At 40.5% G+C, this 12819-nt stretch overlaps 1 protein-coding gene across 5 annotated transcripts in view; it reads left to right on the top strand.

Annotated features, from left to right (window-relative positions):
* Positions 1 to 12819, top strand: part of SV2C (synaptic vesicle glycoprotein 2C) — a 245395-nt gene that overhangs the window by 211167 nt on the left and 21409 nt on the right. For all 5 annotated transcript variants that reach the window (XM_050944577.1, XM_050944578.1, XM_050944574.1 and 2 more), the window contains 4 exons: positions 3375 to 3485; positions 5956 to 6044; positions 7619 to 7783; positions 11052 to 11185. In XM_050944577.1, coding sequence (XP_050800534.1) covers positions 3375 to 3485; positions 5956 to 6044; positions 7619 to 7783; positions 11052 to 11185 — 499 coding nt within the window. The remainder of the gene's footprint in view (positions 1 to 3374; positions 3486 to 5955; positions 6045 to 7618; positions 7784 to 11051; positions 11186 to 12819) is intronic.

Below are 12819 nucleotides of genomic sequence, written 5' to 3'. Positions count from 1 at the left end.
CCTCACAGTGAGAGCAAAGGTGCTGGGGCCAAGGGGAAGTGGCCCAGGAAATCATAGCAGCAACGCGGTTTAGTTAAAGGGACATGGCGAGTGGTTGCTATTCGTAGGGCTGGCATCCGGAGTAGTGGGCCGATCTGGTTTCTCCCATTGGCTGCTGGGGAAGTGGCATGGATGTTGAACTGGGAATACAGCCCTCCAGAAGGGGACCTGAACTGTTTAGTAACCAAGCTTGCCCAGAGGTGGCAAAGACATTGCCTCTAGGGAGGGATCCCTGGAGGTATGGCTCAATACCAGGGCCAGGACTGTTTAAAGACTGGGATTACTTAAGGGCCTGAGCCTGGAAGGGCTACAGGAAGCGAGAGGCCAACCGAGGGGTACTGGGATAGGGCCCCATTGCAACTGTTTACCCCAGAAGGGAGTTGTGTTTCATGTTCAGACTGTGTGACTTGACCAGAGTAGTGAGTTACTGAAGACTTAACCATAATATTAGAGAGGGCAGGCACATGCACTTGGCCAAGAGGGCACACATAAGAGGTGGGTGCCATCCTGTTACAAGCTCTAAACAGGAAACATTTCAACAGTGCTGGCAAAGAGTGCAGGTAAAGTCATACTGAATAAAACAACAAGCTACTACTTTGAAGCCTATGATGAGCTATGGTTGGGTGGGTTATCTTCCATTTGTCTATTTTAAGGAGGGGAGTGGTGGGGGAGAGAACACACTTTCTTTACTGTAAGCCCTGCACATTCATTTCTGATCAACAGCCAATCTAGCCAGCAGTTTGCTTGTTTGTGTCTATCAGTTACAGCTATTTTATGCAAGTGTTGTGGTGCAGAGGCCTGTACACTAAGTTCAAGGTTAAAAAAAAAAATTTTGGCCTGTTCCACAAAATTCTTTATGAAGGTCAGGAGAAGTTGGAGACAAGTAGAAGGGTCCAAATTGGATTGTTTAGATTAGATTAAAAGACCTGTGACATTAAACTCTTCAAAGTTCCTGATAACGTCACTGGTTGGCATGGCAATGAGTTGAAAGAAAAAATCACTGAAGTGTGCTTTGATTAGTTAATGGGATGAGGCTGTTGCCTCTTCCAGAACATTGTATATCTCCAGACCCTAAGTAAAGGGGGGGAAATGGATACACTTTACGAGGGCCGAGTCTGGTCCAAGGAGCCCAGCCAGAGGGCCACAAGCCCATCACCAAGAAAAAAACATTCAGGCTAAATTGTGGATCTCTGAGTTTGACTAAATAATATTTAGTTAGTTTTGGTGAGCATGTTTGTACCTAGATATCATCAAAAACTGCAGATCTACAAGGCTTAAGTCATCTTGCTGTTTTGCCTATTGAGTGTGAACTCCTAGGAAAACATTGACTTTAGTGAGGTCCTTTGTGCTTTTGCACTGGAAAAGTACAATCGTAAAGTGATGAGGCCTAGCTATGCCATTTCAGAACAAATATAAATTTTTCTTTCACTAGTGTCAGTGTGGGATGAGATGGGGACCCACGTTAGGAATTTACCTTGAGCCCAGCAAAATGGTGCTCAGGGCCTGTATATCTGGGATTGCGGGAAAGGAGCAAGCTTTATCATCATTGGCCATCACCCTCTCTATTTCTGGAGACATTGTTATCTACCATAACACCATTGGGCCTTTGTTGTCCTGATCCTGACCAAACTGGGCAAATGAAAAGGAAACAGATAACGTTGCCACCTCCACTGCTTTCAGCTAAATCCCATATAACATCAGGAGTGTGATCCTTGAGTTCCTGCTGTTATCCCTCTCCCCATGGCATTTTTCTTCCATACCTTCTTTCTTATCTTTTTATTTGTCTTCTGTCTAAAAAAAAAGTCTGGCTGAGCTGGCCAAGATAACTCCACCTTTTGCCATATTGCTGTGAGCCCGTCTCCAGACAGGCCACTGGTCTCCAACCTTTTTCATCTGGCTGGCGCTGGACGACGAGCCACCGTGGCTGGCAGACGATCATCCGCCGAAATACTGCTGAGAAGCGGCAATGTCAATAGGCGTCGCTGCCGAAATGCCACCAACAAGCAGCGTCAGCCAGAGGCATCGCTGCAGAAAAACAGCGGCATTTCAGCAGTGACACCTTTGGATGATGCTGCTTCTCGGCGGCATTTCGGTGGATACTTGTCCGCCGGACAGTACGCAGGCTCACATAGATGCCACAGCGGGTGCCATGGTGCCCGCGGGCACTGCATTGGGGACCATGAAGACAGGCAGTTAAAATCACAGCTTTAAACAGCCCAACACTGGTACAACTTTGCCAGGTGTCAGAGCAGTTGATAAGGCCATGTACTGTGTCTGTGTTTCTCTGGTGGCAAGGCTGCAAGAGAGTGTCAGCACCAGACACACAAGCTGCATTTTCTCTCTTTGCTGTTGTTTTGCTTCCCTTTTGTGCGTTTGGTTTTGTCTTAAAGAAAACAGGACTGGACTTCAACAACAGCGTCAGCCCATTTCAAGTAACTTTCTCTTTTCCTAAAAAGGACATTTAATAAACATTTTTAATACCATCTAAAGATAGTGAAGCAGCGGGGGGCGGGGGGAATCCCTACAAAAGCTCCCCACAGCTAAAGGGAAAAGGAGTAAGGGATATTGTTAAAATCAAAGCCGTACCTAATACTTTATATTTCAAAAGCTTTAACTATTTTCCTTTTTTGGTATCTCTAATAAATGATTTTAAAGACTTTTAATGGTGTTTGTCACAGTGAAAGTAACCCAGCAATAACTGAACACATAACCCTGGACCACACTCACCTCTTTAATGCTATAATAGTGAAGAAGGGTTTCATTAACATTTTATCCCTGATGGTCCCAAGGCATGCCCTTCTCAGCACAAAAGTGGTGTTGTGCATTTTTGTTTGTTGTTTAGCCACATATTCCTCCCCATTGTTTTTCCCCCAAATATGTACCTTAGATATATTTCAAAAAGGACCGCATGGCATACATGGCAAATTGTCTCAAACTCCATCCAGTTTGTAAGACATTGGGTATTTCTGCTAGTTATGCTCTTACCCACAATAGCACCTTACGGCCCACATTTTTGGCAACTCTGTTAAAGCAGCTGCAAAGTTGACCTAGTTTGTTTGCACAGAAACTAGTGTTTGAATATGCAGAAACCCAGGTCCAAGAGCAAAAGTGTGTGCAATAGCACACCTAATTTAGGCATGTAAATTATATTGCATTTGCAAATAGGATATTTGTAATTGTAAATGTCCAGTTAAGACTTTTTACACTTCTATCTTTTTGACAATCTGCCCCAACTGTATACCCATCTTTAACTTATGGATCTTATTTTAACTTTCAAGTCCCCTTTAATTGCATTTTAACAGTTCAAGAAAATGCTGCTCTGTTTCCATTTACAGGTTAACAGAATCAAAACTCCCAAACAGATAGATGAGCTCATAGAAATTCAGAGTGACACAGGAACCTGGTACAGAAGGTGTTTTGTTAGAATCCACACAGAGCTATATGGGGTAAGTAATAAAATCCAAGTTGTAGTTCGTGTGTATGGTAACAAGAGAGCCATCATTAGTGGCCAGAAATGGGAGTGATTGGATGACCTGATGTGGACAGCTGGTGTGTTGTACACTGAATATGACACCTGGCTTCTGGAACAATCACAAGATTTCAATTTCACAGGACAGTGGGAGAGAATTGAGCATCATAGAGATGATGGGTCCATCCTTCATAAGGAAAAGGGCAGCCCAGACTCTTTGAGTCATTCCTAACAATAATATGGGACTATGTCTCAAGCACTGTTTAATATAGACTAGAAAAAAAAGGTGTGATATTGGGTGAGGGGGAGCATATGATGATGAAAAGGTTCTATCAGTTTACAGTTTGGGATGGCCACATTATTAACAGTTTGTGAAGCCATGAATAGGTTATGCAGGTCATCCAAAATGAATACCAATAAAATCTTTAAGACACTAGACAGTCGTATTCAGCATATGCCCAATATTTTACCGGAAACCTTAGAACTGTTTTATAACTTTCATAAAAGTTTACTGGGCCTGTTTTCCATATCCTACTTGTAAAGCCAAGATACATCATTTATTTTGAATCCTACAGTACAGACCTTGAAAAGAGAGAAAAACTATCACTAACTAATTTAGAAGCCACTAAAAATTATCTAAAATAGCTTTCCCACATGGAGTAATGTCACAGTGATATCTCGAAAATATGTATGCGTGTCATAACCTAGTCCCAGATTTGGACCTTAGCGTCCAAAATATGGGGGTTAGCATGAAAACCTCCAAGCTTAGTTACCAGCTTGGACCTGGTAAAGCTGCCACCACCCAAAAAATTAGAGTGTTTTGGGGCACTCTGGTCCCCCCAAAAACCTTCCCTGGGGACCCCAAGACCCAAATCCCTTGAGTCTCACAACAGAGGGAAATAAACCATTTCCTTTCCCCCCTCCAAGTGTTTCCTCCCTGGGTTCCTGGAGAGATACACAGAAGCAAGCTCCGTGAATCTAAACAGAGGGATTCCACCCTCTCTATTTCCAGTCCTGGAAACAGAAGTACTTCCCTCTCCACCCAGAGGGTATGCAAAGTCAGGCTAGTAAATCTAACACACACAGATTTCCCCCGACTTCTTCCTCCCACCAATTCCCTGGTGGGCACAGACTCAATTCCCTGGAGTCCCCCACTAAAGAAAAACTCCAACAGGTCTTAAAGAGAAAGCTTTATGTAAAAAGAAAAAAAAATACATAAAAATGGTCTCTCTGTATTGAGGTGACAAATACAGGGTCATTTGCTTAAGAGAAATATGAATAAACCGCCTTATTCAAAAAGAATACAATTCAAAACATTCCAGCAACTATACCATGTAAATACAAAAGAAAAAAAAAACAATAACCCCTATTGTTTTATGATCTCTGTACTCACAACTTGGAAACAGAAGATTAGAAAGCAGGAAACAGAAATCCTCTCATAGCCGAGAGAGAGACAGGCAGAAGACCAAGAACAAAGGACTCACACACAAACTTCCCTCCACCCAGATTTGAAAAAGTCTTGTTTCCTGATTGGTCCTCTGGTCAGGTGTTTCAGGTTACTTCTTTCCAGGTGAAAGAGACATTAACCCTTAGCTATCTGTTTATGACAATGCTACAGCTGGTCAAAATTTTTATCGAAACTGTTTTTCCATGGAAAATTGGGTTTTTGACTAAATTATTTGCAAAAAGTATCTGCTTTCTGTGTGTGTGTGTGTAAGTTTAAAAAAAAAAGCAGCCAAAATCTGAAATATTTTGGCTGAAAACAGAAAAATTTCAATTTAGATATGCTACTGCAATGCCTCATTGGAGTTATGGTTAAGTTGGCTTATGTCCCAATTCTCTGTGGGTGAGGAGCCTTGATTGGACATCTCCCATCATGTACCATTGCCAGGAGACTCCTATGAAGCACTGCCTTGCCTCTCCAAGAAGGGAGACAATGGTGTATCATGGGATGTCGTGGAAAACCCCATTTTCCAACCACTTCTGCTGTAAACCTTCTGAGATGAGGGCAGTCCCAGCTCCTTCCCATTTGTGTAAAGCATCAAGTTCTAGATGTGATGGGTCATGACATATCAGACCTTAAAAGTGTCAGCATTTCAGGGCAGAATATTGCCTGTCATCCACTCAGAACAGTATAATTTGCCGGGAAAGATGGAAATATTTCTGACCATTTTGTTTTTAAACAGTGATTGTTTGAAGCTATATAGGGATTAAGACTGTTAGAACTAACCACAGTGGATCCAGTGCAGGGGTGACCATCAAAAGTGTGTGATAAATCTGTTTTTACCTACCCCAGCATGCAGGTCTGGCCTGAGACTGAAAGAGCTGTAATGTGATGCCCCTTGCTTGCTGCTGCACTGATGAAGCAGAAAACAGAATTCAGGCCTCTATAACTTAATTGTCTAAAACACTGTTTATTTTTAAATGTATTTTCTCATATTTTACAGATTTGGTTAACATTTATGAGATGTTTCAACTATCCAGTCAAGGACAATACAATCAAACTTACAGCTGTATGGTTCACGCTGTCTTTTGGGTATGATTGACTTCGATTCTTTATGAATTTTCCGTGGTTAGTCTGTAAATCTTGAAATACAGATGAATTTTAATGCTGCCGGTCATGTGGAATGCAAATCTGCTTTGCCATTGTGATTTTCTTTTCTTATTGACAATACTTACTCCATTACCTTTTTAAATAAAACATCATATTTTGGGGTTACTCCATTTTTGGTTTCCCAGCTGGCACCTTAAAGGGTTCTGACTTTCAGGACTCTTCAAGGTGTTGTGTTGTGTGACCAAAAACTGAGGAACTCCAGATCACTTGTCACTTCTGAATATATAGGCCCAGCGCACTATCTTCTTGAATAAAAAGAGATTTCCCATGAGAAAAAAATGGATTAAGGGTCAGAATTTGTAGGCACTTAGAAGATGTAAAGCATTATATAAATCCTCAATAATATTATTATTATTATGGCTTATTGTTCCATGCACATGTTTTATTGGTGAACAGATGCTACAGTAATTCACTTATTTGCTTCCTTATTAACCTAATGACTGTCGTTCTATATAGATTTAAATTGAACTGTCAGAAAATGAACTTTTCTTGTATTTTTTAATCATAATTATTGTTGTGCTAAATTTATCCTCATTGAAGTACACTGAGGAACTGAAGGAAAGTAAAACTCAATTTTAGTTCCTTAGCTTTCCTCCACCTTCATAGATGCTCTATGCCGCCTCTATTTCAGGATACCTTCCACAACAGCATCTCCTTATCTCTTTTGCAACTTCCCACTATACAGAGTGCCCCAACCCACACTCCACTCTGACCCACTCCAGCTTCCAGCCAGTTGTCCCCTGATTCCAGATAACATTTTTTGAGACCTTACAACTAGAGTAAGTGATACACCAGCTTACTTTGGTATGGAAATTTTTGTAGCAATCGTGTCCCTCTCAGGGCTAAGGATAATTCTCAGACCATTGTAATCATTATGCAGTGTAAATTTGCTGGGGCCCAATCCCTAACTAAAGAGTTTAAACTTCACAGTGACATTCACTGTAGTGAAGAGAGCTTGGCCAAGATTCTCCAGCCACTTAAACTCTGTGTTGGGACTGCACAGCATGAGCAGCTCGCAGAACATCTGAACCTCCAGCTCTCCCTGCATCCCACTGGTGATGTTTCTGCTGGCCCTGCATAGTCTGGCATAGGGAACGATTAAAGTGTGAATCAAATAAGGGATTGATGACCACAGAGTTCCAGTGGCCCTAACAACCTTGAAAGCACAACAGGTTAAACGAGCAGCTGTAGGAGGTCTATGTTGCACCCCTGAGCTCTGATCCTGATTGGAGGATGGATTTATTCCTCCCATCTCACACAGATGAAGAGTGTGAGAGACCCCACTATTATGACTTTATGCAAGCAAAATGCATTTCATCGTAAAAGCATTCTTATGCTTGATGCTTAAAAATCTACAATTCAGGTAGAAGTAGAAGTGTTTCTGCAGATCTAGTTATCTGCTTGAAGTAGTTGGATGCTGTAGGTTGTCTCTCTAGTCTGTACATACTTCTGACATTAAGGTGAGCTTTATGACTGAACGCTTCTGCTTTTCACAGCTACTATGGGTTGTCCGTCTGGTTCCCTGATGTCATTAAACATCTGCAATCGGACGAATATGCATCCAAAGTGAAACAGTTTAATGGAGAGAGAATTGTAGATTTCAACTTCAACTTCACATTGGAAAATCAGATTCACATCAATGGATCATACATCAATGACAGGTCTAGAAAGATTTTGGTTAAGAAAATATCATTAATTTCACTAACATTTTAAGTTTCTGCCTAAGGGCTTGTCTACATGGTAAAATGGTAGAGGGACATAATTTGTAAAGCATTCTGATTCTCACTGCCCCCTTTCAGAGTGCTTTCTGAGCTCTCACTGCCAGCTTTTAGAGTACTTTGCTTCACTGTGTAGACAAGCTCTTAATACACTAATGTTTTTCAGTGTTGACCATTAATAGGTTGGTTGGGTTGGGTTTGTTTACATTTAATTTTTGGAAGAGTCATTTTGTTCTTATCTCCTTGGTGCTTGATCCTGCACTCTAGTGGAAGTAGATGGGGACTGTACATGGGTTATGGGTCCATGTAGGTGGATCCCTTTTGCTGGATTGAAGCCTTGGTTATTTTGATAAACCAGACTAGAGGATACACATTATTGGTACTTACTTTCACCAGGTGACTCAGATTTTCAGACCCAATGCGTGTGGCATGTGAGGATGCAGGAGATGTATCTCTAATAGTGGGAGAAAGGACGGTTATTCTTTTGTTCCTTTTTATCTTTTTTTTTCCTTTCTTGGTACTCACTTAGGGTCTCTTCTGACAAAATGCTGAGCTTCAGAAACACTGAGCACCTTACAGGATGACATCTTAAAAGGGGGAAAAATAGTTGAAAATATAAATACCAGAGGCATTTGATAGAAAGTATGAACTGTTGTAAAAAGTAAAAATCCAGATGAGCAATGTCCTTTTATTTTTAAATTGAGTCCAGAAGTCTAAAGGCACTAGCTAGAATTTTACAGAGCACAATTCTAAATGACTTACTTATCTAAAGACATCAAAGCAATCCAATTGTGTTTAATCACTCTATGATTACAGAGTTGTTTTAAGTGTCTGGTCTCTGTCTACAATACATATGTGTATAATATAAAGTATATTAAGGTTCTAAGCCCTGTGATACTAAATAGTTGTTATTTATATAATAAAATTACATTTAAGTGTATTATATTAATGGTTTTGGTAATATAAAAGGCTTCTTTTTTTAATAAGAATTTGAATTTGAATTTGGAAACAATTAAAGTCTTGTTCAATGCAGAGCAATTGAAAATTATGACTAGCCTATTTCATTTTAAATTAGCTTCTGCCTTCCAAATTTAGTTCCATTTCAGGAGATAGGTGCTGTCTAAAAAAGTGGAGCCCTTTATTATCATTCAGTAAATTTCAGTTGCTGTGCACTCTGCCAGACAAGGTACTACAGATCACATCCAAATAAAAATGCTTGTAAAAATACTGTGGCTTCCAAATCTGCCCTGAATCTATCAAGTATGCAAACTTTAACATTGGTGAACTGCTTGAGCCATTTTTCCCCAGGAGTGTAAACTTTTGCGGTCGTTCCCTCTCAAAAAAGGTTTACTATTTTCATGGAGGCAGTTAGTAGATTTTTTTTTTTGTGGATTTTTTTTCTCTTTGCACCCTCTGCTCCTTTTTTCATAATCTCTCCTAATCAGAAAGTGTTTCCAACAATATTCAGCGTTCTAACTTTCTAAATCTGGTTGGATCTGAATTCAAACCATCTCAACAATCTACACCAGTTTTAAAGCAGCTGGATTTTCTTTTTCATTTTATTTCAAAACATGTTTCCTGTCCAAAGTGCAAAAGACACATCTTGCAGTATGCAGGGGACACAGTCTGGCTCTTCTGTTTCAATTGGTTAGTCCTGTTGCTCTTTGTTTTCCCTTTTAAACATTTGGGACAATTTTTTGAACAGGAAGACCAAGGATGGTGGTGATGTGAAAAAGGATAATGGGTTGACACTGAATTTGACAGATTTTAATCCGAGTCTGTCACAGATGAGAAAAGGTACAGTTGTTAATTAATGAATAGACCGAAGGCATCATTTTCCTGTCCAATACTAACAGCGAAGTCATTAGCCAGTAACCTATGAAAATCAAAATAGAATTTTGGGTCCCCTCTTCCTACAGAAAATGTGATTCTAGCAATTTTATCTGTGAGAGAGTTTAATTCCCACCATTTTTACCTACCTCACAATAAACTTGTTTGATGTTCTTCCACCTCCCAACTCCTACTCCTACTTTCTAGCCCAAGAAGAAAAGTGCTCTTTGACCTAAAACTAAATAAGTTGTTTAGTATAAGACATGAGAAATTTGTGTAGTAGAAATTTTAGCTAAACTAAGATTTAGGAGGCTTTGCTGGTATAACTATACTGGCAAAGTGATCCTAGAGTGGACGCAGCTTATGCTTGCAAAACTGTTTTTGCCAGTATAGCTTATTAGTGGAGATGCTAACAGATTTTAAAGAACCTTTATTTCTACAGCCAGACAAAACCCTCTCCATCAGGTCAGGCTCAACATTTTGGTCCAGAATTTTAAAAAATGTTTACACAAAAATGCTGGAACATAGTCACAAATATTGCATGAGCAGATAATCTGCTAGATGTCTAAATGGAAATATGTTTATGCTGCTACTGTGTACAATTGTAATTATTGTGCACAGAAATTATGCACATGCATTTTTGTGCTCACGATTCTAAAATTGTCTCTTTCTAGTTCCTAGCTCTTCTTACTTTCTGGTCCCTCCTTCTTAATGACTCTCAGATAACTAATACCATAGCCTTTTCACCTATTTAATTAAATTTTAAAAAGTAAAGGAAACCATACATATAATAAAAACATTAGACTCAATATTCTTAGGCCAAGTCTACACAACAAACTTTTTGCTAACATAGCTATGTTGGTCAGGGATGTGATGAGGTGTGATTTGAGCTGGGTCGGCAAAAGCCCTTTGTGTAGAATCATTTATACCAGCAAAACTGCACTTTTGGCAGTTTAGATTTTTTGGGGGGAAATGGGAGGTGGTGGAATCATTTATTCCAAGAAGCCAAATTTCTGGAGCCTTAGCGAAGAATACAGTGACACTTGTGAAATGCTGTTTAACATTGCTTTTGAAAGTATATTACACCAGAGTCCTGAGGTTCTTTACATTTTGATTAGAGATTGGTGATAACAAATATTTTATCCTTGTATTAACTATGAAAAGGGTATGCTCAGCAGCTGTGAAGGAATGTCATTTTGTGAAATCAATGTATTCAACAATGGTCGCACAGTATCAGGCAATCAGCCATTCTGACTCTGCAAGAAGCATTGTGTTTGTGGGCATGGGACTTCTGAGAATGGCGTCCATGTAAGACTGCACAGCTGAATCTCTAATCATGATGCATGAAGGCAGACTGATGGAAATTATTTGTATTGGGCAGGTTTATTATGATGAAGTTTAAATCAGTAACCTTTGAAGATTCCCTTTTTAAGAATTGCTTATTTGAGGACATTACTTCTGTGAGCACATACTTCAGGAACTGTACTTTTGTGGACACCAACTTCTCCAGCACAGGTATGCTGAAAGGAAAATCATATCACTGTCCAACTACCATGGTCTTATTTCACAAAGCTGCTTGTCAGGAATACAATAGCTGTAAAAGCAACAGATATAAATACAAGACAGAGACTCCAGCACCAGGCTGAAGCAGGAACCTGTGGACATTCAGAAAGCTTTCCATAGTTTTGACTAGATTTTTCTCTGCCCTGTGCTGATTGGCCGTTTGCTGCAGCCCTCTTCCTTCCCTTGTCACATAGTCTCTTCACCTCAGTTTCACTCCACAGCTGCCGGTTACCCTCTTCTCTCCTGCCCTGTCCCCCTCACCTCCCTTCCCTTCAATGCATTCTTTCCCCAACCCTTTCTTTCCATTTAGCTGATCCTTTCCTAATTAAATCTGTCTTTTAAAAAAAAGTGGAAATAACATGGCATTTGCTGTTGCATTGGCACACATTGTGCTGGTGTGTTTAAATCCCTTCTCCCACCCTATGTCTGTCTTGTCTATTTAGACTGCAAGCTCTTCTGGGAAGGGGCTGTTTACTACTGTGATTGTCCAGTGCCTAACACAATTGGACCTCACCTTGGTTGGTCCTTAGGCACTACTGTAATAAATATGTGCAGCAATAATAATAAAAATAAATGTAAAGGAACACACCCTTTTAAAAGATCGCATGCCCACTATTAATTCAGGGAGTGAATTTTAAATCTCTCTCCAATTTGTTAACTATCTCTGTGAAGTTTCAAAAGACATAAGAGAGTTTGTTTACTTGTATAGTGATTGCTCTAGTTAGGCTTATATCTGACTTGGCTGACTTGGGAGTTTTAAAAAGATCAGTGCCAGAGCTGGCATACCTGTCTAGTGATATGCAATATGCTACCATGTTTAGGGGAGGGGATCTGAGTTCACAATTCATACCCTTTCTTTCTTTCTCCCTTTTTTTTCTCTCTTTCTTTCTCTTTCCCCCTCCCTCCTTCCCATCCCCCATTACCTAGGCCAATAAGAGATGGGAATATTGCAGAGACAATGGGGCAGGGCCTGATCTTATTTACACAGTCGTAAATCCAGAGTAGCTCCATTTTGTCCAATTGAATCCCATGTAAATGAGATGAGAATCTGGTTCACTGGGCTTAACATTTGGGGGTGTAGCAGCTCTTATTGCTCTCCCACATGGCCATCTTGCAAGCTATGTTGGTAGGTGTCTGAGGTAAAAATGCCCAGCCCTCTTTGCCTGAAGGGAAAGTCTATGTGACTCAGGGCCTCAAGGCTGACAGCAGTAAGAGAAACAAAGGGGGAAATGCAGGGTCTGATCTTCCAGAGCAAGTTTGGAGGACACTGGAGGAAAACTGTCTGCCTTTAATAGCTTCTTCACTTCCTGGTTCAAAACATAACAAATGGAAATGCTAGTGAGCGAGCACACTAGCTTTATACCTCTGGAGAACTGTGTTCAAATCCCTAACATTGTCCAGGGCTACTATAAAGGGCCCTTGAAGTAAATGGCCATGTGGGTCAACAGGGTGGAAACTGGAGCAGTCACTGATGCTCTGGCTTCATTTGTGTCTCACTAAAAAGGAAACAAACAAAACCCACACCTCAGGCTGTGTTTGCAGAGCTGGTACTTAGGGCTTCTTTACATGAGGGGCAATGTGCACCG

The sequence above is a fragment of the Gopherus flavomarginatus genome, chromosome 3, assembly GCF_025201925.1.
Source record: "Gopherus flavomarginatus isolate rGopFla2 chromosome 3, rGopFla2.mat.asm, whole genome shotgun sequence".
Taxonomy (NCBI): domain Eukaryota; kingdom Metazoa; phylum Chordata; order Testudines; family Testudinidae; genus Gopherus; species Gopherus flavomarginatus.
This window is presented reverse-complemented; position numbering and strand designations above follow the sequence as displayed.